General features: G+C 39.9%; 1 protein-coding gene across 8 annotated transcripts in view; it reads right to left on the reverse strand.

The window, feature by feature from the left end:
- Positions 1-26802, reverse strand: part of supt20 (SPT20 homolog, SAGA complex component) — a 41869-nt gene that overhangs the window by 2127 nt on the left and 12940 nt on the right. For 3 of the 8 annotated variants that reach the window (XM_042333843.1, XM_042333842.1, XM_042333840.1), the window contains exons 9-23: positions 26041-26094; positions 24774-24913; positions 23615-23774; positions 23081-23137; positions 20767-20838; positions 13729-13895; positions 13450-13482; positions 13218-13335; positions 12250-12361; positions 11359-11514; positions 9066-9372; positions 6659-6813; positions 6322-6380; positions 3414-3533; positions 886-985 (exon numbers count right to left, since the gene is read on the reverse strand). In XM_042333843.1, coding sequence (XP_042189777.1) covers positions 886-985; positions 3414-3533; positions 6322-6380; positions 6659-6813; positions 9066-9372; positions 11359-11514; positions 12250-12361; positions 13218-13335; positions 13450-13482; positions 13729-13895; positions 20767-20838; positions 23081-23137; positions 23615-23774; positions 24774-24913; positions 26041-26094 — 1810 coding nt within the window. The remainder of the gene's footprint in view (positions 1-885; positions 986-3413; positions 3534-6321; positions 6381-6658; positions 6814-9065; positions 9373-11358; positions 11515-12249; positions 12362-13217; positions 13336-13449; positions 13483-13728; positions 13896-20766; positions 20839-23080; positions 23138-23614; positions 23775-24773; positions 24914-26040; positions 26095-26802) is intronic. The other 5 variants (XM_042333845.1, XM_042333844.1, XM_042333846.1 and 2 more) reach the window with 2 other exon arrangements.

Raw genomic sequence — 26802 nt, forward strand, 5'->3', positions numbered from 1 at the left:
TATGGAAATGTAGTAAGATTACAAGTATGTCATTTATTAAATATATTGAGGGTGCATTTTGTTACCTTACATTTGACAGAGGAACGAACGCAAGTTACTACGATTTCATAAGAGTCCAGATCTTAAGAGATTCCCCTTAACTGCGATGCCTTTTAACATCGATTTCTCATTGTAAAGTATACAATTAAATGGATCAATTTTGACAAATCCACAAAGCGTCAAATCCAATTTTTAAAGACCCACATTTTCTGTGCGGTTTTACAGAGTGGGATTCCTCCCCTCCCCTCGTTATTAAATCAGAATGAGCAAAGTGCAGTTCGATCTGAATTTGCTAATTCCGATTTACTGTACAGTTACTTAATGAACTGTGGATCCTGGGTATTTAATGTAATAGAACAATGCACACTCAGTTCTTAAGATGGTAAATGGTTGCATTTTGTCTGGAAATTCAAACATGCTGATCAACCGAAGCAAGACCTGTACACTTATCGGGTTTATTCTGGGGAACATTAGGCGATTGGAAATGAGTGGGGCATTCTCTCCTCGCCACCCTGAAGAGCTGCAATATACAAAGCTACGCAATATTCTGGGCAGAGGGAGAAGACAGCTTAAGGGCAAAGAGTTAAGAACAACAAAAGAAACTGCATGCATTCTAGCTTTTGAAAAGAGTTGGTGCAATCCCTTAATATGCATAGAGTAAAGCAATCTATCTGACTGGCAGACTACAAGGAAAAGCATTTGTTAGCAATCTATAGGTGCAAGGCTGCTAGACTAGTCAAGTGACATTTCTGAGAGAAAGTTGCTCAAGACAGGAATGAAAGAAAGAGCACGGGGGGGGGGGGGGGGGGGGAATAAAGGTCAGATTTTGAGAGTAATAGTATGTACCTGCAGCCTGCGGAGGGACAAAAGCTGCTGCTAGGTTGATGACTGCAGTCTGCTGAGCTGCCAAAGCCTGCTCCTGGCTAGTTGGAGCCTGGTCAGTGTTCTGCTGGACAGAAGAGAGTTCCTGCATCTCAGTTCTATTATGTGTTATCAAGCTGTAAAGTACTTACTATTCTGATATTTTAGCACTTTCTGGGCTATATTTTTGTTAACCCCCAAGTGACATTTTAGCAGGAAATGTTACATATGAACAAAAATATTAAGAAATACATGGCACGGGGGGTCCAGCCTTTCTGTATGAACAACTTTGTTTAATTGTAAATGAATCTTCCACCAATAATGGAACTAATTATTTTTTTTTTCTGGATTGACATTACTATTGATTCATCAACACACTATTTCTGCTGCAATCCTATTTATAGTCTCTTTCTAACAGATTTTCACAAACCAAATAAGATAGACAACAAAGAACCATAATGATGATTTACATAGACTATGGTCCAATCTGGTGCAATGATCTTAAATCCTGCGCTATAGAATACTACAATAAAAGGCTGGAATACTTTAAAAGCCTCTTTTTATTCTGATCTGGGCTATACCTGAGGCACAGAAACCCCATGCCAGTCCCCAAGTGTTCTAAATAGTGACTGGCAATTCCTTTTTCGTAACTAAGAGATGTGGCTCTTTAAGATTGCTCTCGTTCAAATTTCTGACTAATTTTCCCAAAGAAAATCCAACCTCCAACAAGGAATTTAACTTTCCATAAGAAAAGGTTGACCCAAGGATGGCAAACAACCTTATCGAGGATAAACTAAATGTAACAACCTACCTGCCTGTACTAAATGATCTAGCGGAAAAGTGTATGAAAATTCCATCCAGTATGAATAAAGATATTTAGAAGGAAACATGAAAGACAATCCTAGTTTAGTGCGACAATGAAGTTGCCAAAAAGGAAGCATCATGCATTTTAAAAAGCAATACTGTAACCCATCTTACCCAAGCCAACACAAACAAAGCAGCCCGATACATCTGCCTTGAAAGTATGCCATTGGTACTGCTGAAACTTTGTGGATTTAATGAGTGACACGATATAAAATACTGCTCATAAAAAATAACATTTACGGTAGGTTCCTGTACCCTGAACAAGTTAACCGTTGAAGCAAATCTGATAGCTTCTGCTTACTGGCTCAGGCAGACCTGCAACTGAAATTGTGGAGGATGGGGATGATGCACAAAGGGAAAGAGATAAAGATTATCTGGGAAACTGATCCGGCAAATTTGCTTTCAGGTTAACAGGTTGCTGGATACAAAACTGATCCATTATATAACAACTTTACACAAAGACCGATGGTGAATTTCAGTCGGCAGTCCTTCATGTGGTTCATCTTTCTCTGTTGTGTAGTAACATTTCTCTTCATTTTGAATCGGACTTCTCATTTTCATTCTGCTTTGGCTTTTGTTATTGTTTTAAGCAAATGTACAATGCTGTGTTTAAATAAAAATGCTAGCCGAAACCAATGCAGTTGTTGGTCAATGCAATAAAGTTGGCCAATGCAGTGCCAAGTGATTAATCTGCAGTGTACGTATAAATATACTTGTAGAGGGATGATACCCGCCGAGTAGCGCTAGATTGATCCAGTCGTCAGCTTTTAAAATCTGGTAAAGCTGAAAGAATGAGAGTCCATTCATGGTTATGGTACTGACTCTACCATTAGATTTTGCTTTGTAATACTGTATTGCTTAATGTAGGACTTACCAAAATGTTCCTTTGATTTCTTCAGTTAATAATAGGAATTATGTTTCAAAACATATTATTTGTGAAAATGATGTGTGTTAACATGGAGTGCAAACCACAAGCCAATATTTAAATGTTTAGAGTTCAGCTACTGAAGGCCAAAGAAAACATATTTCTGATTCGGGTCGACTCCATTTCAGACCATAATTCAAGCCATTTTGCTGACTCATCCTAACCATCACAGTGACAGATTGAAGCAAATAATAATAAAGACATTTGAATTCAGTTAGACTCCAAAATAATTAATTATTATTTAGGGATAATTAATATTGGTGATAATAGATACACCAAGTCACACAAGGTTTACAGATTTGAATGGATTTAAACTCTTATTAACTTTAAAATTTTAATTCATTTTCAGATGCAAAATACTCAATCTTGTGGAGTTAAGAATCCATATTATTTTCTAAACTTTTCCAGTTTAATAATCAGAGAAAAGGATACTCCCAGTTTCACTTTTTTTTCTAGCAACAGTTACAATTTTACGTTATTCAGTGCAAATCACAAATGAGGAACATGTGAAAAAAAAAACTGGTGTGGGGATGAAAGGAAATAAGAAGTAATTATACCAAAATATCATTGTAAAGTGAATGTGCTTGCAAATCTTGACTTTTCAGTGTTCAGCATCTATGTTGTCAACACAGAGAGCTCTGTGTTCTGCAGCTGTGCCGTGCAGTCTGTTCAGTGTCAATAACTCAGTTAGTTAGTGCTACTGTAACACGTAAAGAAAATGCACCTGTTCTCCCTGCTGCTGAGGGCTGGAAGCTGCAGGCTGCTGGGAAGACTGTTGCTGGGAAAACTGGGGGACTGGTTGCTGCTGAAGTGAATTGAAGATCACTGGTGGGCCATTCGACAACTGGGATAGGATTAAAAATGCAAAGTAAAGATAAAAGCATTTCCTAAATTTGGATTACACTGTAGTTATCTTTATAATCATATCACTCTCAAGTTGGGTAAAGAACATTGTTTTAGAACACTGAAGTGAATTTATTATGATTACTTTCCAACTTTATTATTTATTATGATCATTTTCCAACACTTGTCCGATAAAATATGGCACTTTGAGTGATGCAATAGATAGGCTGTTTCACAAGGCTAATGGAAACTAGGAGGCAGCAGGTATCTGATTTGCTCCTGTACCAATGTTGTTGTAGAATCAAGTAATTGCACTCATATTGTAATAATAACCTTGCATTTGATATAGCACTTTTCACATCTTCGAGACGTCTCAAAGTGCTTCACAGAATATACTGTGAAGTGAATTGACTGTACATTTTTATTATTATTATTATTTTGTGGTCGAAACGTAGCAGCCAATTGCATACAGCAGTGTCCGACAAACAGTCATGGTTTGAAGTGACCAAATGGTTATTGTTATTTTTTGAGATTATTATTATTAAGAACGCACATAATAATAATAATCCTTGCATTTGATATAGCGCTTTCCACGTCGGGAGGACATCCCAAAGCGCTTCACAGAACACACTGTAAAGTGAATTGACTGTATATTTGTGGGCGAACGCGGCAGCCAATTGCGCACAGCAATGTCCCACAAACAGTCGTGGATTGAAAATGAACAATTTATTATTGTTTTTGGTTTTGGAGGGATTATTATTAGGCTCTGTGTGGAGTAAGGAAACTTGCCCAAGGTTTCGCCCTCTGCCTGAAATTGAACTCAGGTCTCTCACTTGCAAAGCGAGTGCTCTAACCACTGAGCTACAGGACTCCACAACTTGTGTGTTAACTTGTGGAAAACAGCATTTGAACTATTTAAAATAACATTTGGTTTGGGAGTTTCACATCTTTATTTTCTCTCGTTTAATCTAAAGAAGTGATCAACAACCTCAGAACAAAGATAGAGCTTTTCACACTATACTTCATTTTCAATATTGAGAGTAGAAGAATATAATAATAATCCTTGCATTTGATGTCTTATCACATCTTCGAGATGTCTCAAAGCGCTTCACAGAATATACTGTAAAGTGAATTGACTGTATATTTTGTGGGCATAATATACTATATAATATACTGCACAATATAGGTATATCTGAGTCATTACTTGCTTTCATCTTTCCCTAATTTTACATTTTTTTTACAAGCTTATTTTATAAAAATCACAGAAATTATATCTTTGCAAATTTACTTGGAGAAAGCATAAAAAAGACTTAGTTTTAATGTGGCAGATAATTTGAGGTCCTGTTTAAGGGATTCCAGCACTATTTGTTCATAATAGATATTCTACGTTTCATATTAGCAATAGTGGATATAGGATTTCAAAGCAATGAGGTGCAGAGGATAAATTTAAATAATGAAATAGTTGAAAGCAGCAACAAACAACACATACATATTTACAATCGGTGATCAAAATACTAATTAAATGCCTACAATATTGGGTAAAGAATTACTTCCAGGCTGTAACACCAATGCCTACATTGTACCTCAATTTTAAAGTTTACATTATTTCTGATTTAGTGAGGCTTCACATTGAAAATGATTGGCACATCAATCAATTTTTGTACATTTTAGAGAGAAAACAAATCTTATGAACTATTGCAATTTATAGAATCAGTGTTTTAGTTTGGAACCCCAGTTTCTTTTCAAAAACAAAAACCTCCTGTTGGAACCACTAAGTAATAAATGAGCTATTAATTAGAATGATAAAAATAAAAAAGTGGGGACAATGCCTATCTACCACAGGAGGGCACTGTTTAACTTGGTAAATAGAGTACTATACTACGTCTATGTTACTGGACTGTATTTTCAAAACATGCTGAATTTCATGTGCCGGGAGAAACTCCCATCTCTTTTCGTATAATGCAATGAGATCTTTTGAGTCTTCATGAACAGGCAGAGATCTTGGTTTAACATCTCATGTGAAGGACTGCACCACTGACAGTGCCTTCCCCCACCTCCGCAACATTACCCGACTCCGCCACTGCCTCACCCCTCAGGCCACCAAAACCCTCATACACGCATTCATCACCTCAAGGCTCGGCTACGGAAACTCCCTCCTTGTCGGCCTCTTCCCTCCACAAGCTGTAGATCATCCAGAACTCTGCAGCTCGCGTCCTCTCCCGCACCAGGCTCCGTGACCCCATCACCCCACCCTCGCCCGGCTCCATTGGCTTCCCATCCCTCAGAGGATAGAATTCAAAATCCTCGTCCTCACTTTCAAGGCCCTCCATGGCCTTGCCCCCTCCTACCTCTCTGACCTGCTGAACCCTATCAACCTGCCCGCTCCCTCCGTTCAGCAGACTCTGGCCTGCTCCATGTCTACCGACCGACCCACCTACCATCGGTGGCCGGGCTTTCAGCCTCCCTGCCCCTACCCTTTGGAACTCCATCCCACAATCCCTTCGTCTTGCTCCCTCCCTTTCCTCCTTCAATGTATGTCTCAAGACCCTCCTTTTTGACCGTGCCTTTCGCCCTCCTATCTCTCTGCCCTCCCTCACCCTCACCCCAACCCTGTCCCCCCACCCTCGAATCCTGAGCCCCGACTGTTCAGCGCCTTGAGAAGTCCTTCCGACGTGAAAGGCGCTTTAATAATGTAATTTTGTTGTTGTTGTAGATTGTCGTATGTAAGAGAAGACTGGGACTGTTCGAGATTACATTGTAGTGAGGTAACTTGAGAATATATAACATACCTGTAGTAGATTCAGGGGTCCGAAACCAGGGGCATTTTTCAAGCCAACAAATGATCCTCCTGGCGAGAAAGAAAACTGTTATGTATCATGTCCGATACACTACCCCACTGTTCAAAAGCCCCGCGTTTCATGAATGCCTTTACACAATTTATTACAATCTGAACATATAATTTTAGTTTGGTTTTCAAACACTGAAAATTCAGTAGCTGAAGAATGCGTACACGAGGCGCAAATACTGATATTGCATTTCTTTTGGTTTAAATCAAAAAGCACTGGAATTAAATAAAGTAGGAGTGAAAATATTTACTCAACAACATTTGTCTTCTTGAGTACTAACCTGCCTGGGACGCAGACTGCATGGCAGCTGGCAGGGGGCTTGGCACCAGTCCTGCTGGTGGTATAATGCTGCTTAGATTTAGCCCTGTGGGGGTTATGGCACCAGCATTATTCCCCAGCATGGGGTTTGATCCACTCATCAACGTTGGGGCTCCGCTAAAATAAGGAAAAGAGAAAAGCACACTCACACATGGCTTCGATTTGTTTCAGAAATTAGGTCGCTTCCTGTACTCAGTTTTTACTACACCATGGGACAATAAAGCAGGCAGAAACTGTCCGTTTGGCCTTGGAGCTAAACTGAACTGTCCAAAACAACTGTTCACAAACAATTAATTTTGAGAGCACCTTGCTAAACACTAACAATGAGTCAGGAAAATGTTCTGCCAGTAGAACTAATCTAACAAGAGAAGTCCCACAGTACAGCCCAACTGTTGTGAAGGGAAGCAAACCATTGCTATGTGCGAATAGACTCATTAAATGCAAGCCCAAAAAGGAATATTGATATTCCACAAAGCATTAAAATGATGTGGAAAACCAGGTCCAATTCTGGTCACTGTGTTTACCATGAAGATCCTAGACACAGGTCAGAAATTAACACCAATCGTCCACCGTTTACAAAGAGAAATCAACAAGCCCAAATTCTGAGAGCAAATGCTGCACAACACAATTAAAGGTAATAATAATCCTTGCATTTTATATACAGCCTTATCACGGCTCCGAGATGTCTCAAAGCGCTTCACAGAATATTATGTAAAGTGAATTGACTGTACATTTTATGGGTGAAACGTGGCAGCCAATTGCGCACAGCAGTGTCCCACACAAACAGTCGTGGATCGAAGTAACCAATTTATTACTTTTTTTTTAGAGAAATTATTAGCCCCGGAAAAGCGATTCACCAATCAACTAACAAATGGGTTCCTACTTACTGCTTGGTAAACAGAGGTGTGTGGAGTAAGGAAACTTGTCCAACATTTCACCCTAACGGGAATAGAACCCAAGTCTCTCGCTTGCGAGGCGAGTGCTCTAATCACTGATATTCAATATCAAGATATTCAACACAAAAGCATAATTCCATGTAAGAATTAAAACATATTATACAGTAAAATCTCATTGCTACAAATTTGAAAGTCCTGACAATGCAGTTTATTCCTTCATACGATTGTATGAATTATAGGATCTTCATTCTTTCAATTTAAGCATCTTCACTTACAGAAAGAGTACACAATAGCTGTCCATCGATAAAATCAATCTAAACCTTAAAGATCATGGCAAAAACAATGCAAAATGCATTCAACTAGTCAGTTGGCACTCTTTGGAAATAGCAGATCCAAGTGTACACACCCACATGTTACACACTTTAAGAGTTGATCCAGCTAGATCAATTTGAGGTTCTTTTGACTGCAATAAACCAAAAGAACACTGGACTTCCAATTCATGAGATTGCTGAGAAAAATAGTTGATAATTTATAAACAATTCCAAAAGGTAGTTAGAATAGTAAAGGCAATGAGGGGTTGAACGCTCTCCTGTAATGACATTTCTTTGATTTCCAGCTGTGGATTTAATCGATTGCCTACCATGGAAAGTATGACAACAACATTCTGCCTTCTGCCAATTGAGAATACATAGATAACCTATCAGTTCAATAAGTACTCAACACCTTGGGACATCCTCCTGAAGTGAAAGGCGCTCTATAAATGTAATTTTTTTGTTGTTGTCACAGTACTCAGCTGGTTGGATTCATGTACAAAGTAACATACTCTAGCTGATAGGAGATTATTGTTCCAGAGAAAAGCACAATTGACTCAGCACCTCTTAATGTGAGAGACAAATAATCAATTTATGACCATTAAACAGGCCGCTGAGATCACTCATAATATCTACTTTTGAAAAAGCTTTGATAAACAGGAGTTGGGAGGGAAAGCAGATTACATGGAAAGATATGTTACAGAAACAGGCTATTTGGCCCAACTAGTCTGTGCCAGACCAGTTATCTATTCTTTCCTTATCTGCGTGGAAAAAAATATATCTTGCTTATAGATTTTGCCAAAACAATATAGTCAATCCACTTTACAATATATATTCTGTGAAGCAATTTGAGACGTCTCAATGATGTGATGAGGCGCTATATCAAATGCAATGATTATTATTTTTTCGATAAAATCATTTTCAGAGCAATACAGTAAAAGCTGATTTATTATGGGATGTCTGTAAAATAATTTCACACAGCTGGAATTCCAATAGAGTCATGAGATTATCCCGATAGAAGGAAGAACAGTGGTTCAACTGGAATCATAAAATTGGCCTAAGAGTTCACAAGAATGAAGATCCACTAAACTATACAGAAAACATACAACTTCCAATTCAAAATACATAGTACACGTTGACAATGATTTAGAAATATTCTTACCAAACAGAGCCCACTACATTGATGAAGTTAAGGCCCGCCGGGTTTGCCATCACCTGGGTGGATGAACTCCCTGTTGTCATGGAGGTCACCATGGTGGAAAGAGGAATGGTCATTACTGGTAGGGCCTGACTGAGAGCCATCTGCTGTTGGGCAAAAGGGGTTAAGAGACTCTGTGGATTGAGACCTGATTCCTGAGGAGTTGGGGTAGCTGAGGGGGTAGATGTTGGGGTTTGGACATCAGAAGGGTGTGGAGTTGATGAAGGGGTGTTGGTTGGTGTCGGGGTAGATGGCTTGGGTGTCCCAGATCCTGCTCATTGAGAAAACAAAAAGTGCCAAGTTGTTAGTTTAAAGTCATTTCAAATGTTTTCTTTCAACACCTTGAAACTCAGTCCAGTAAATTACCTTCTCATGTCAATACTGAGCATAAACAAGTATTGAGCAAATTCAAGTTAACAGAAATAGTGACAAATGATCATACACATCATAGTGATTCTTGATAAAAATACATTTCAAGCCAATTGTGAATTATAAATATCATTTGCATCCATACTTTCCTCCGAGCAATGAAATAATTGCATACAACATAAATCCATCTTATATTTCCTTGTCAACAAGATATAAATTAGAGTAACATTAAGTTTCACACACTGCAATTGTGAAATATTTAATAAGAACGCATGATATTATATGATGAGGAATTTAGGGTAATAATTCAGACATATTATAATGAATGGCCAGGGTGAACTTCATTTGTACAGTAAGTGAGTTTCATACTCCTAGACCTCATAGTCCAGTTGTAGGTATAGTCACGTTCAAGTCTAAAGCAACCAAAATAGTCTACAGAATACTGCACTTCACTGAAAAAATCTTGTCAAGTGCTTTGAGATGTTTCTGTGATCAGGAACCGTAACAAATACAAAGATTGTTATTATTACTATGCAGATATGAAATTAGTTGTACGCCATAAAACTAGAAGGTATTACTCTCATTAATAAACTTCACTTATTTGAGTTGATTACACAGCTTTCGTTTTGAAGAAAAAAAAGATTGCAGACAGGCAAAATTAGAGGTGAATAATCTCCATGTTATATAACAGACAGATACAAAATTCCCAGAAAGTAACATAATAAAATAATTTGCATAGACCATAAATCGCAGCCTGCGTCTTAATCAGATTTGAAATCAAATGCACCATAACGTAGGCGCAGAAAGGTTGAGGGGGGAGACTCTTATGTACTCTGGGTCTACATTGGCATTCAATCAGGTGTTTTCAAGCGTGAAGATGGTTAAAAAAAAGTGGTAAAAAGAATCTCCAAAGGTTAGTGGTCTGACGTGAAGGACGATATACAAATCTAACTTCTTGCTGTTTGTGACAAACAAATCAACCGGAATTACTGACAAAATAGGTGAAAGGTTAATGAGTCATTATCAGTGTTTCTGTTTTATAATTTACTTGGCAACAGACTGATTTGTTTTTAATAAATAATGGAGTTTCTGGTTGCCAAGACTTAATTTAAACGTGCATTTAAAAGACTGACATCTGGGATCTGGCTTGGGAAGAGAGATTTTGGAAATGTTGATTATATGTGTGTTAAGGATGATAGAGCTTTGTTCATTTTGTTATACATGAATAATTAGTCTATAAGGTTCAGGGCCTGGATCCTTAGTTGGATCCTGTACTTCGATTCTGTTCATTTTGTTTTCTACCTGGGTTTATATCTTACCTTCATATAAATAACTACAGTTTTCACATCAAGAAACTGCTGAGGCTAACCAGTTAAGATAACAATGTTAAGTTAACATTGTTAAGATAATGTTAACCAGTTAAGATAACTAACCAGTTAAGATAACAATGTTAAGTTAACATTGTTAAGATAATTAACAATGTTAAGATAACCAGTTAAGATAACAACTCAAGCACACAAATCTCAAATTAAGCAAGCTTTCAAAAAACATCACAAAATGTTTTTCTATTGATTTGATCTTATGCCAATACTTGTGAAAGGTTTAAACCTGTCAATTAGTTCAAGCACTCATTTATTGTCACTTTGCGATCATTTGCAGTACAAGTACAGATAAATGCGTAATACATTATATCAGAACTTAGTAATCAAACATTTGGGAATGGCATAAATTATCAACAGAAGAACCATGTTCTCAGAAAATTTACGTAGGTATTTGCTTGCTAAATGGATTCTTGGAAGCCCATGCACATTGTAAGCATATGAAACATATTCTGATATAATTTGCAAGTTATTCTGCTCAGATACAAGTTGCTAGTTATTCCACTCACTTTGTGATGACCCAATTGGAGACATGGCAGGTGGTGAGAGCATGCTCCCTTGATTTAGATCCATAGAATGTTTTCTGGACAGACTGCCACTTTTAGAAGGTGGAGGAGTCGTGGATTTCAAATAGATACTTGATTGCAGTGGACTAAAGACATTTCCTAAAATGTAGTACAAAAGCATTTTAATGTAGCATCATTTTTGGAGGAGCAAACAGGTGTCTGATGTACACAGAAATCAATCTCTGTCCTCAAGAGTATCCAAACCAAATGACTGAAAGTTCTACATATCCATGGACATTTCCCTTTGTCTGCAATGGAGTGCATACTTTCAACCCATAGGTTGCAAATTGATCACCTAATCCTGGAAAATATTTGGACAGGTTGGCAAAAGCCAAGGTTTAGGGACCTTGGAGTATGCGTTTGAGGTAAGAGGCTAAAATAATGTGTTTTGTCTCAGAGCATACACATTGCAAATAATGTCTTGAAAGTTTCCTGCTGATGGAAAACCCTAAATGTTCTAACATAATATTTTCCTGTTATTTAACTCGTAGATATTAATTATCAGTCAATAGATTAACACTGACAGAAGTCGCTGGGAACACTTAGCAGGTCAGGCAGCATCTATGGAGAAAGGAAAGTGAGTCAACGTTTCGGATCCATGACCCTTCATCAGAACGGGTCTGCTGAGCGTGCCCAGCGACTTCTATTTTTGTTTTCAGATTTCCAGCATCTGCAGTATTTTGCATTTAGATTAACACTGAGTTTTGGTTGAGGACATTTCAGTTCATGTTTTGAACTCCAATGTTCTTTTGTTGGGTTTATCTACATAAGTACAACTATTGGAAGGGAAGGCTAAAGTTGCTTCATAACCAATTTTATCATGAAAGGATTTACCTGAAGAACTGTTACTTGAGCCACTAGGGAGCTTAATGGGTGGAGGTCGGTGTTTCACACCTTTCCCCAGGACAGAAGATTGGATAGAGCCAGAAATGCCTTCTGACTGCTGCTGGAAAATCACAATAACTTTTCATTAATACAAAGTGGCTAATCAAACATTATTCTCTGAACTCATCTGAGGAAGCATTTCACCCAATGCATTTACAGCATTTTTTATTTTTATTGTAGAAGCAATTATTTTTGGTTCAAGTATTAACAATTTCTTAGCTTTTGGATGCTGAAAGGTACAAATCTAATGAGAAAAGTTGTCTAAAAAGAATGTCACATGCCTTTTGTATCAGAAGACATATCAGGGTACTTATTTTACTGCTGCAGATAATTGTTTTACACTGTGTAACAAATTATTCTCATCACATTTTGATAGACATCAGTTTAACATTTAAAACTGATAAAAAACATTTAACTGATATAACTACAAAAATGCTATAGAGCCTTGTCAATCTTTTGCAAACATTTAAAGTAGTTGTTCTTCCAAGATTAGCTTGAATTACTGATATCAATTCTGAATACACTTTACTAAAACATGCAACAACGTTCTTGTTCTTTTAAAAAGGCACCATCATTTGATGTTGTCCCAATAACAGGTGTGTGAACCAATTTGGAGAAGTAAGACTGTAAATCTTAACCACATAATCCCCTGGAAATCCACATTGGCATTGATGGCTCAGTACCACATTCATCCCTGCAAACAGAGGGATTAGAGTCTGGCAGCTGTTGGGATGGACAGTTAATTTACAACCAAAAATAAAGTGAGAAATTAAAGTGCGGACATACAGAGCAGCATTTCAATTCAAAATTTCAATCCAAAATTTAAATGCTCGAAATGAAGAGTAAACCCAATGCAAACGTGTAGACAATGCAATGATACATTTTATACCCACTGAAAACACACGTTTCTGACCCACCTCAATTTCTTTCCCTGGAGATAACTGACTGTGGCTCACTGAGCCGGCTGAGTTATGAGAAATCTTCACTGGACACTTGGTATCCTGCTGCAAAACTTCAATGTACTGCTTTACAAACCTGTGATTTAACAGAACGAGTTTTAAAAAGAAAGAGATATTGCAAATACTTTTTGTATCATATACAGCACATGTTGGGGAGGGGGAGGGAAAGAGAAAGTATAAAAGCACACACCTGTCAGCTTCTGCCTTTGTACCTATAGGGAACCTGGTACACAAAACAAATTGAAGGTGAGAGACACAGAAAACTATAAAAAATGCTGAATCTCATAAAGAGACATCTAAAACACAATATTTAACAAGCATAACATTTACAAAAGCTTACAACAGCAATGGTTTTCTGATAATTGTTTTCTGATATTTCAGTATATTTGCACAACTTAGATCTAAGGGTCATTTGCGAGGTTACTGTTTGAGTTATTCACACAAATATTTCCTTAAATGTTGGACTTACGGTACTTGAGTTACCAAGGGTTCATTTTCTTCCTCTGGTATGGGATCCTTCGTCATGTGTATCTTACCATAGAAGAGTGGGTCATCTGACGACTGGTAAACAGTCAGTTTAGAGGCATGAACTTGATCTGCCCCTTCCCATTCAAATACGTATTCATAATTTGCTTCCTGAAAAAATAAATCAAATTGTCAAAGGTTTTAATTCGGCTCCATTAACTGGTGATAGACCTCAGGACCAGCTTTGAATCACTCAACTCCAGAAAATGGAAGTGTCCCTTGTGGATAATTTGTTAAAGAGTAACCAATATTCTTATGATTAATATTCCAGTATTCCAGTTGAACATGGAAGGAAGGGGGCTTGGAGTAGTACTGAACAGAAAGTATTCTACCTGGACTTTTTCTTTACGAAAATCTAAGTTTAATTTTTACAGGCATTTAAATTCTGCATTTTTTCCATCAGCTGTTTAATAAACATCCTCCTCTTAAGTCTTCACACATAAAACAAGAAAACAATTGTAAATAATAATAATAATAACCCTTGCTTTTGCCTTACCACATTGTGGAGATGTCGCCAAACGCTTCACAAAATATACTGTAAAGTGTTTGTGGGTGAAACGCAGCAGTCAGTTTGCGTAAAGCAATGTCCCACAGACAACTATGGAGTGAGATTAATTTTCATCTTGGGGACCGTTTATCAGGAGACCGGAAGAAACCCCCCTCTCCTTGAATAGAACCATGCGATCCCCAACGTCCACCTGAACAGGCAGCCAGGACCTCAATTTGAAAACAATGCTGAGAGAACACAAGATCCATTTACAAACTTTCACATTGGGAGGTATCTCAGAGCAATTTCCACATCTGGCTGGACACCAGACAGGGGAAGAAGACTGAAAGCAGTCAAAGGATTAAATCGTAAAGCCGGCTTTAAAAGTGGGGAGGGAGGGGGATAGTCAGAAAGTCTGCAGGATTGAGTTCCCAAGAGCGGGGGCAGAATGGCTGAAAGCTCGCCGATCGATGGTGGGGGCAGAATGGGCGGGGACCATAAAGCAGGCGTTCACTGAGCGGAGGGAGTGGGTGCGTTCGTAGGTAGGGTGGGACGAGGCCATAAAGGGATTTGAATGCAAGGACAACTGGGGGATGGGAAGCCAGTGGAGTTCAGTAGGATTGGGGGACCAAATTTACAAAACGCAGCAAATATTGTTAATATCAAGGGATATTAAATGCTCTCCTGAATTTTTCAATGTTTTAATTTTCATTACCATTTGGACTTTTGAGCAACATTTCTAAAGTAAGTTACACTGGAACAGATGTAGTTCATTCAGTGAACTCTGCCATTTTATTAGTTCAAGACAATTTTTCTCTCCTCAAACCGTTCACCCTTTCATCCTGCAGATTCTGGTAATGTTAAATTGTTGAGGTGACACAGGGAGACAACACTCAACACTCTCTCTCAAAAAAAACTCTTGTCAATTGTGTATTTATGAAAGCAGAAAAAATTAATTAGCTAGTTACTGACATACTTACATTTGATATACCACCAATTGCTAATCCCAAATCACTAAAAAGCTGATTTTACATGTAAACTGCAGTCTCTAGTCACACACAGTATGAACTTCATATTGCTATCCAAATTTAATTTTAACATTTTATGGAAGCAGAAGAGATTCTAATTAATTCATCTTAATTTTATCTTTTTGAGTAATGGCAAATTTATAAATGCGGGATTCAATTCAGAGAGGAGTCTTTCAGTTTCCTTTACTGACCCTCAGAAATAAATCACTGTTGGATTATAGACCCCTTTTGCAATGTTAATATAAATAAGAATATCATAGATGAATGATTTCCTCTTTAGAAACACGCAACTGACTCAACATTTCCAAGAAATGGTAATACAATCCATGGATTTTAGATTTGGCTTGGGTCCTTATATGACTAAAACTTATTTTCCAATACTTTGCCAGATGGTTTTAAAAATCCACAATGATCAAAGTGTTTTGCACACAAAACACAGTCAATTTATATATTATATATATTCTGTGAAGCGCTTTGAGATGTCTTGAGGATGTGATAAGGAGCTATATCAAATGCAAGGATTATTATTATTCATTTAAGCACAACATAAAAATCGACATAAGCTTTATTTTCCAATGTGCACAAGAACTTCATTCTAAAAGTATCACATCCTTACATTGATCATGCCTGTGGTGTGCTAACAAATAGCAGCAATCTTAGAAATGTGGCTAATTATGCAGATCTTACCTCTCATTTTTCTATGTCGTTTTTAAATAAATAACAATTTTTTGAAAATACAGTACGTGAATGCATGCAGAAAAGCCCAGCCAAATCCCTACTATACTATATTAGTGTTAAACATTTTGTCAAGAGCCATATTCTCAACCAATGTCTTTTTTCAGGGCTACTCTCAGGAATGCTGCAGTATCGCACCACAGAACGATAAGATTCAGGTTTGTATGCAGACCTTTCCCTGCACAGCATGACTCTGATTTTAATCATTCTGCAATGGCCAGTTGCCAAGTTCATGCAAGGCTCTTCATGCAAGAAAAAAACATTTGACTAATAGTTCTATTATAAAACTTATCTTTGACTTTGTGAATTTTGGGCTACTTCAATCAAGCATTCTTAGACTGCAACATTGAATCACAGCTTGGTCAAGATCCTACCGCTAACAGACTATGATTTGAGGCACAGATACACAAAGAGCTGCAAATCTGCCGAAATTCACTTGTGGATATGATTCCAATGTCCACAGGCCGTATCATCAGTCACTGATGTCCTCGCTGCCTCTCGTCTCGGCGTGCGCATCGTGGCTGCCACCCCCGACCCGAGCTGGCCCTCCCTCAAAATGCCCCCTCCCTGCAACTCTCCCGCTCTGCCCTCTCTCCGCCCTTCCAGCCTCCTATCTTGACCATCCCCTCCACTGCCTCTCTCTGCTCCAGCCTGGGAATCCTCTGCTGGGCTCATCGTGGCACTCAGCGCTGGCTGTCCAGCAGCAGTCACACCAACTGCCCCATTCCCAATTACCACCTCAAGCCACCCCGGACCCAGACCCCGGGGGCTAACCTCTCCTCCCTCATCTGCATCCCCACCCTCCCTGCCAACCAATAGACTACCCCCTCCCATCTCACACATCCCCCTGCCAACTGTCCACTCCGCATTGGCCTTCAAAACATCTGCTCCATCTGCAATAAGACCCTGTCAATAATCTCATCCTCGATGAGAACACTGACATCATGGCCCTCATGGAAAACTGGATCACCCCAGGCGATACATTCCCCCCCTCGCTGAGGCCACACCACCCGACTACAACTACCACCATGCCCCACGCCCTAACCGGCGTGGTGGCAGGGTGGCCCTCAAATCCAGGGCATCACTTGCCCTATCCCCCTACTCTACCGGCTCATTCCCCTCTTTTGAACACCTTACTCTCTGCCATCCCTCCCACCTCTTACTAAAAATCCTCCTAATTTACAGCCCCACAAAATCCTTCCTCACCTTCATCTCTGACATCTCCACCCTCCTAGCTTCCCTCTGCCCCGACCGCCTCATCATCCTAGGCGACTTCACCCCCTCCTGCTCTACCTCCTCAGATCTCCTCTCTCCTCTCCTCTCTCAACCTCTCCCTCCACATCTGCTCTGCTACCCACACCCACGTTCATCCACTCGACCTGGTGATCAACTGGGACCTCAGCATCTCGGATGTCACCATCACTGACAAGGTAATTTCCGACCACCATTTCATCTCCCTCAACTCACATATCCCTCTCCCCACTGCCCCCAAACCTACCACCATCTTCTACCACCCGTGGAAGAAGATCTCCCCGCAGTCCCTCTCCGCTGCCCTGGAGTCCTCTGAACTCCTCCCCATCTGGCCCACCTCTCGCACCATCCCACCCAGTGCACTCAATCTTCTCCACAACACCTTCTCCACCACACTCGACTCCCTTGGCCCCCTCACCTCTCGAACTGCCTCCTATTCCCGATCCTCACCCTAGTTCACCAGCCACCTCCGCTCGCTTGAGGGCCAGATGGAGTCTGCCAAACGCACTTGGCTCAAATCCGGCCTAACGGTCCACCGGCACATTTGGCTGGACCTCATCAAGAACTACCGCTCCGCTCTCGCCTCAGCCAAATCATCCTTCTATTCCAGGTTAATCCTGGAGGTGAAGGGCAACCCCAGGCTCCTGTTCTCCATCACCAACCGGCTCCTCCACCCTCCCCGCCACACCTCACAGATTCTCTCCTATCACTGTGAGAAAATGCTGGACTTCCTCAAGTCCAAAATCGAGGGAATCGGCTCAGCTGCCACTGCCCCCCCAACTTCCACCTCCTCCCTACCCCCCGCCTCACACTCCAAAAATTATCCATCCCTCCTTCTACACCTTTGAACCTGTCAACCCCTCCTCTGTCTTCACCACCACATCCTCCATGAAGCCCACCACCTGCTCGCTGGACCCCCTCCCCATCTCTCTCCTTAAATCCCAGGTCTACCTCCTTGCCCCATTACTCGCCGATATCATCAATCTCTCCCTGTCATCTGACACTGTTCCTTCCCCCTTCAAAACAGCCACTATCACCCCCATCTTGAAGAAACCTTCCCTTGACCCATCACAGCTATCCAGCTACCGGCCCATCTCAAATTTCCCTTTCCTGTCCAAGGTCCTTGAGAGAGCCGTTGCCTCCCAGCTTCACTCTTTACTCTCCTCCCACTCCCTCCATGAACCCCTCCAATCGGGTTTCCGTGCTGCCCACAGCACTGAAACTGCTCTGGCCAAGGTCACAAACGACATCCTGACCATGTGCGACCAGGGCTCTGGCAGCATCAGTCTCCATGGCTGCACACTCAATCTCACCAAGCCAGTCAGGAACCTGGGTGTCTTGTTTGACCCTGAGCTGTCCTTTCTCCCCCACATCCACGCCATGACCGGCACTGCCTACCACCACCTCCGCAACATTGCCAGACTCCGCCACTGCCTCACCCCTCAGGCTACTGAAACCCTCACCCACGCATTCGTCACATCATGGCTCCAAGTCTCCTGCTCGACCTGCCCTACCATCGGTGGCCGGGCTTTCAGCCTCTCTGCCCCCACACTCTGGAACTCCATCCCATGGTCCCTTCACCTCGCTTCCTCCCTTGCCTCCTTCAAGGCGGTCTCAAGACCCTTTTCTTCGCTCGTGCTTTTGGTCACCCTCCCACCTCTCTGCCTTCCCTCACCCCTACACCACCCCTCCCCCATGCTCGGGTCCCGACACCTCACTGTTCAGCGCTTTGGGACGTTCTCCCGGCGTGAAAGGCGCTCTATAAATGTAATTTTGTTGTTGTTATTGTCCTAATTGATCAAATAATTCCAGAGACTTTACAACAACATCTTGACTTAATCTACAATGCTCTTTCTTTTAGATTGGAATTTCTTCCTATTCCAAGAATGGGATGAAACCTAAAGGTTTTTTTTTTAATGAAAAATCACTTCTTCTAAAACCCATGATTTACAGTGTTCGTATTACGTTTGAGATCACAAAGTAGGCAGAACTGAAATGGGACACAGTCCAAGCCAAAATGTAGCAGTTTGGTGCTTTAAAGTATTTCCAGATTGACTTCAGATTAGTTTCATAAACATGTGAAACCAACTACAGCTGGTGGAAAGATTTTCACAATTGTCAACTATCCCTGCAATTTACTGAATGGTGTAAAAATACAAATTCAGCTCAAGAAAAAAACATAGCTGAACCCCTAGCGGTTTGGGTCTAAAAATTAAAAATTGTTGTTCACCGATTTCACTTCCTGGTCGCTATGCCTATGCAAAGTAGGAAATGACGTCGTTGGCGACCTGTTTATTCCAGGGTCGGGGGGGGGNAAAAAATTTGAGCATGGGATTCTGCCGTCACTTTCCGCTTTTCACATGCAGAGCAAAGGAGGAAATGATATTGTGGTGGCAACCTAATAACCCAGTCATTGGATATTTTAGTGGAAAGGGCATAAGAGAGAGTGCTGGCTGCATGTATCCGTAGTGAATGGAGTCCATTGTGCATTAAAACCAAATTTGCTCTATAAAGAAGCACATCCTGTCAGGGCTTCACTGTAGAAAATGTAATTTTACGTAAGTTATTTAAAAATCAAAAAAATTATCTATTTATTTTGACGACATATTGTTGGCACAAAAAAAGCAAGTAATGTTTGTCAATCAAACAGGTCCTGTAGATTTTGAGAAACTGCACCTACTCATTAAGGAGAATATTCAGATTTATATGTGCAGTCCCATTCAATCAAACACACCATTACTATTAAACATAGAGCAAGTATTTATAGAACTGAACATTGAGCAGTATTTATATATACGTTTCACAGTGATTTGCAGGGAGGAAGTGGTTTGAGAAGTAGCACGTATAGCAATGAAATTATACTAAGTGCAACTCCCTTGTGGCCCAATGACTTGATTGCATGGCTGATTTATATCAAAAGACTCTTTAAACACAATTTCATATTCCGTGCATAAATAGAACTCCAAGATTACATGTTAATTTTGACCACTTTTCATCATAAAATGAAAAGTATAAATCTGTTTTTCCTTCCACATCGCTATAACAATAATAATCCTTTCATCTGATATAGCACTTTATCACATTGTCAAACTTTAGTGTTTAGTGATTGAGTATTCGGTAGTCCAATCTGGAACTAATTTGCACACACCAACATCCCCAAAACAGTCATGAAATGAATGACCTCTTTTTTTAAAGTTGGAGCTTTGGTCTGTTTATAAGATATAAATTTCAGAATTACTGAGATTTTTAAAGCTATTACAACAATTGGTGGCAGAGAGAGGAGAAGGAGGGGGGCAAAGTAACCTATAACCCATCCCACTGAGGAATATTGTTAAGACCAAATAATTCCTATGACTGAATTACAAGTAGAAGCATAACATTTTCAGCATTTCCAACATAATAAATCACTGTAATTAGAAGCAAACTTTGGTGTCTGAAAAAGTTTCTCGAGGCAATCAACTGAAAGCACAGAGGTACTTACATGCGCTGGCCAGACAGCTGCTTGCAAGTCATCAGATTTGCTCGGTTTTTCCACCTTCGCGTACTTTTCCACCTGGAACAAAACAAGTGCCAAATTTCAAACCACTAAAGCATAACAGAATATTTTTCACTTAGTAACATGAATGATTACTTGCATATTCTTATGTTACTTGAAATTCTTATGTTCTTATTCTTTCTCCCCTTGCGAAAGAATAAAATCAAAATTATTTGAGTATAATTTTCCAAACAAACATTCAGAGATGTTCAATATTCTAAGTGAGACAGGACATAAAGAATGGATATACACACATACCAGACCTGCTCCGAGCCCTGCTAATTTCGACCTCCAAAAAACATTTGAATTCCTGACCTCAAAAACTTAAAACATGAAAATCAACTAATTAAAAAACAAGTAAAAAACCACAGGAATGGAAGATGCCTCGTATGGAGTATAAACAGTGGCAGGGATTAGTTTTGCAGAGGGCTTGTTTCTGTGCTGTACATTCTGTGCAAACTTAACCAAGTTATAAATCATATTTCTAGGGTCGATTGCTGATGTGAACATTCTGTTACCTATTTCTCCGTTTACTCATAAATAATAATCCTTGCATTCGGTACAGCAACTTATCACTTCATTACGACGTCTCAAAGCGCTTCACAGGATATACTGTGAAGTGGATTGACTGTATATTTTGTGGGCAAAACACAGCAGCCAGTTGCGCAATGTCCCACAGACAGCCATGGAGTTGACACACAATACATGGTAAAATGGGGATTATATCCCCTCTAAATTTATGAAGTTGCCAGCTCAAATAATTCAAATTTCTTTAAAATGCTTTTCTATGGGCCATTCAATAAAATAAATTATTGAATTCCCCACTTCTCAAATTCTTCATCACTGGCGCTTGCTTCGTGCCTTCCCTTGGTAAATGGGGAGGCAGACTGCTGCTCCAACAGGTTTTCTGTCCACTCTCTTGACCCAGGAAAGGTACTTAACCAAGCAAGACCACAGCCATTGTGGGTGTAGCAAGGTGATCTTCAAATGCCTCTAATTGAGATGCTCAGTGACCTCTTGGTATATCGTCTTGTTCTTTTTCTTTATCATCCATTGATGACAATACAATATATATTCATATAGCAGTTTTCACGTGGGTAGGACGTCTCAAAGTGCTTCACATTGCTGGCTGAGCACATGATACAGGGGTGGATGGGAGGAGATATAATAATAATAATCCTTGCATTTGATATAGCGCTTTTCACGTCGGGAGGATGTCCCAAAGCGCTTCACAGAATACACTGTAAAGTGAATTGACTGTATATTTGTTGGCGAACGCGGCAGTCAATTGCGCACAGCAATGTCCGAAATGACCAAAAGTGAAAATAAAGAGATAAATCTTAAGATAGACTTTAAAAGTGGGGAGGGAGGGTTGAGGTGAAGAGACCCCGGGATAGATTTCCAGTGAGTAGGAACAGAATGGCTGAAAGCTCGCCCACTGATGGTGGAGTGGCTTTGTTTGGGTAGGGGAAGAGACATGAAGCCAGGTTTGCAGAAAGTTACAGTGGTAGGGAGACAGTAGAGTGATTTGAAATGGGGAACCATGAGAGTCAATATCAGTTCAAGTCCGTATAAGGCAATGCTCAACACTTTCATAAAAAAGATGCCTTATAACCATTTTGAACCTTAATTGTTTTGACTAGTGTAGCACTTCTTCCCTCCTCCTCATTTGTTTTCTCGATTGTTTTAATATTTCATTTAGTTTTTCCTCCTACCGAATCTCCTCTTATCCTATATTTCTAACCCTCTTTTAAAAAAATACATTTCAACCCTGGAAAAGTGATACGCTAAACTGGGTTCCTACTTACTGCTAAGTAATCAGAGGCGAGTGGAGTAAGGAAACTTGCCCAACGTTTCGCTCTGCCGGAAATCAAACCCAGGTCTCTTGCACGCGAGGTGACTGCTCTAACCACTGAGCTACAGGACTCCACAGGACTAATTTATGCTACAAGCAAGTCTAATCCATCCATTGGGGTCTCCAACACACCTGACCTCGAATGGAAAACTCATTTGACATTCCAAGGGCTAAACTGCCCACACACTTTGAAATTATTTATTGAAATCTGGTACATTTCAGAAGATTTGGTGATATCATCACTATTCTAATGTTCTATTTTATAACACTTAGAATTAGAAATTCACCTTTTTACAAGTGCCTGAAATCCCTCGGAAGACACCGAAGATCTCCGTAGATTTTAAAACGCATGCATGTTTTCGACACGAGAGGTTTTATATTCGGAAGACGCCAAAGTAAACTTACATCGATTTCTGATGGTACAGAGAGCTGGCAAGGGTTCTGCTTCCACATATCAACACACTGCCAATGAAGCGGGAAGAGAACAGTATTATGTTAGAAATCTTTACACCAGAAAACTAGACAACAAAAACAAATTATATATGTAAAGCGCCTTTCATGTAAGGAGGATGCCCCAAGGTGTGGGACAGTCAGGGATACGCACACAAGCTGGTGGTTGGGGTCAGGAGGGGAGGAGGGCAGGGAGGGTAGGGGAAGGAGGGTGGCTGAAAGCACGATCGAAGAGCAGGGGCTTAAGATGGGTCTTCAAGTAGACAAGAGAGGGGGGCGAGGTGGAGGGACTGTGGGGTGGAGTTCCAGAGGGTGGGGAAAGACAGGCTGAAGGTTGTCCCCCCAATGGTGGTGAGGGCAAGGCAGGGGACGTGAAGCAGGACGGAGCCCGCTGAGCGGACGGAGAGGACAGGTTGGTAGGGAATTAGGAGGTCAGAGGTAGACGCACAGTAATTGTGCACGTGTATTGTTTTTTAAAAAAAGACATACATTTCCAGTTCTGGAGATTTTAAGATCAATGGTGGTTGGCACAGGCTTCCGGTCCTTTCTCTTCTGAAGGTAGTCAAATAGTTTAAAATGAGACGGTGCTGTGAACTGGGTTATTTCCTGCTGCCTATTCAATGCTGGCCGAGAATACCGCTTCATACACCTAGAGAAGACAATGGGAAAGCACACTTACAATTAATTACCAGCCAAATAATAACCAGCGAACACCGAATATTAAATCTTAAACTGTGATAACTTTTCCCAGAGGAGTTGAAAGCGGGGTAAAGGTACCATAGCTGTGCTTTCTTTCTTTTGGGGTCATTTACGTTTTCAAGGAGCAAAAGTGAAATTTTTGATCTTAGAATTTGTCAGCACAGGAGGAGGCCATTTGGTCAATCAAGCGTGTGCCAGCTTTGTGAAAGAGTCAATTGTTCAGTCAAACTGCCCATTTTTTCTCAATGCCCTTTGTATTTCTCCTTTTCAAACATTGGTCCAATTGGCTTTCAACAACTATTTTGAATTCTGTTTCACCTACCATTTTGGTAGAACATTCCATGTCCTATTAACGCAATGTAAAAAGATTTCTCCTAAAGTCTCCCTTTATCTTGGCACACATCATTCACATGCTGCTGTTCAGCCATGGAGAAGACAGACTGTGATCTGCCACCTCCTCTTTCTGGCTGCAAGGAAATGCTTGATGGTAGGCAGCCTAAAAGCAAGCAATATTTGCCAGAGAAAACAGTGTATTTCATAATAATAACATTCTGTTAGATTAATGAATTTTTGCGGCAACTGAGTTATTCGCTTGACATATAAAACTACTGTAATTGTGTTCACAGTTTACAGTATGACCCATCAATTAACTGAAATAAAAGTAGAAATGCTGGCAATCCATATTAGGTCAGTCAGCATCAGCATTTCTATTATAGCTCTCCAAATAATAAAGGCAGGATGAGAATCCCACCAACATAATCACAAATTTAAAAAGACTTTTAAAATTACTCAAGCAAATATTTTCAGAAACGTTTTAATTTAATGGGCAGCGTGACTGAACAATTTAATTAATTCCCCTGAAGTAAAGGTATTGATGTTGAATTTAAATGAAGAAAGATAACAGAAGCAAGGCATTCAAAAAGGCCTGAACTATATGCAAACCATTCACCTTTTCATCGGCTTTGTGTTCATCTTCTGTTTATTATAAAGAAGTCTGTTTGTTGTACAGGTTACAGTGATGGAAGGATCCAGACAAAGGGGCTCTGCAGTATGAAGCACCAACTGGCTTTCAAGGACAAGTTTATCATCCTGAATTAAAAATAAAGTATCACTGTCTTAAACTTAGCAACAATAATCCTTATGAACAATTATCACATTGTCAAAGTATCTGGAAGGGCTTCACTGGATTTACTGTAAAGTGTAGCGATCTGTACAGTTTTAGGTGAATGCGGCAGCCAATATGTGCACACTAATGTCCCGCAGTCATTCAGTAAATATCCTTTCCTTTTAAATTGTGGATTGTCAGACAGGACCGGGAGAAACTCTCTTTTCGAGTAGTGTCATGGGCATATAACGTCCACCTGAACATTGAGACAGGACTTTGATTTAAGGTCTCAGAATAGACACTGGTTTATCTGTGCAACTTGTAAGAGATTAAATATGAATTTTAATAATCAAGTAGTCAGATATCAGCAACAGATAAAAATTAAATTGACCATGCATAAATGAAATTCAGAGATTTCATAGTTTGATCAATTCACAGTGTGAAATTTTAAGTAGAAAAATATTGTTTTAATTACTCATTTGAATTTGATTCCAGAGGTTTCAGCTAAATTTAGTCATGAAAAATACATATGTAATTTTATGCAATTAACATTTTATTTAACAAACACAGTAATGTCATTCAAAAGACATATAAGGGGACCCCATTATAATGCAACATCATCTTAGATAATCATGTTCTAATGCATCCATGAAGAAAATGGCTGCTGGTCCTGCTTCTTGGTCATTACATCATGAATTCCTGTGCATTGCAGACGACGTCACTTTCCGCATTTGCCTACGAATATGCAGTCACTACACCTTATTGTAAATTCTGTGAAATATTTTTAACCATTTCAACAATGTGATGAGGCGCTACGTAAAACAGCAGTGTTATTATAGTGCAAAGTGCAAGAAGTGTCAACACAGCTTTAGCACAGGATGCTGGCTAGCCTTTGTCGGAAGTTAGCTTCCGTTTAACCCTGCTATGAGCAAACCAGTGTTCAACTGAAGCACAACCGTGATATAACAATAATAATCCTTGCATTTGATAGCGCGTTATCACTTTGTCGAGGCATCTCAAAGTGCTTCACCGGATATACTATAAAGTGGTGCGACTGTGTATTTTGTCAGTGATAGAACAAAAGGTCCATAGAACATATTGTCAAGTTTACCTGCGTCCATTTGTGGTTGTCACTTGTTATTGCATGGACATCACAAATCAGAGTCTACAGGGGGAAAAAAATTGCATAAGCACTAAAAAAAACATAATAAAGCACCAAGTTAAGTCACAGAGATTCACGTTTAGCATCAGGTGGCTGGTTAAACACAAAAACTTTGGAAAATCACAAGCAAAACTTGAATGAAGAAGGGACATTTGATCTCCCCTCTTTCTGAATATCAACTCTTCCCATCTGCTATCTACCAAGTATCTACTTGATTCGTAAATAAGTCCAGCGCTTTTCAGCCTCACTCTATAATCTCTGCTCCATGTTTACATACCACTGTAATGTCCACCATGAGAAACCCCTTTTCAAGTCTGAGCCCTGCCATATCTAGTCATTCCAAATAGTTCATCCTTCTAACACTAGGAATCAGTTTCATTGCTCTCATTGATGGAAGTGAATTTGGGGTGCCGAATGGCTTTCTCATTCCCGACCTTTATCGCTATCATTTGCTCATCAACTTTCTTCTCATTCTCCCAAAGTGAGAAGGGAGAGGAAGGGAGAGCCTTGCCTCCACATTCTATTACCCCCGAAGGCTCTAAAATAACATCATTTTAGGAGGAAAATACAAAAGTACAATAAACCATAAAAGTTCATAAAGTAGCATCTTAGTACTGTAACATGCAGCATCTCACATTTAAGCAGTGTGATTATCTTGTCCAGATCATTTTTCTTTCTAAATTCACTTACATTTACTGCGGTCATTCATTA

The sequence above is a fragment of the Callorhinchus milii genome, unplaced genomic scaffold (genome assembly GCF_018977255.1).
Source record: "Callorhinchus milii isolate IMCB2004 unplaced genomic scaffold, IMCB_Cmil_1.0 Scaffold4, whole genome shotgun sequence".
Taxonomy (NCBI): Eukaryota; Metazoa; Chordata; class Chondrichthyes; order Chimaeriformes; family Callorhinchidae; genus Callorhinchus; species Callorhinchus milii.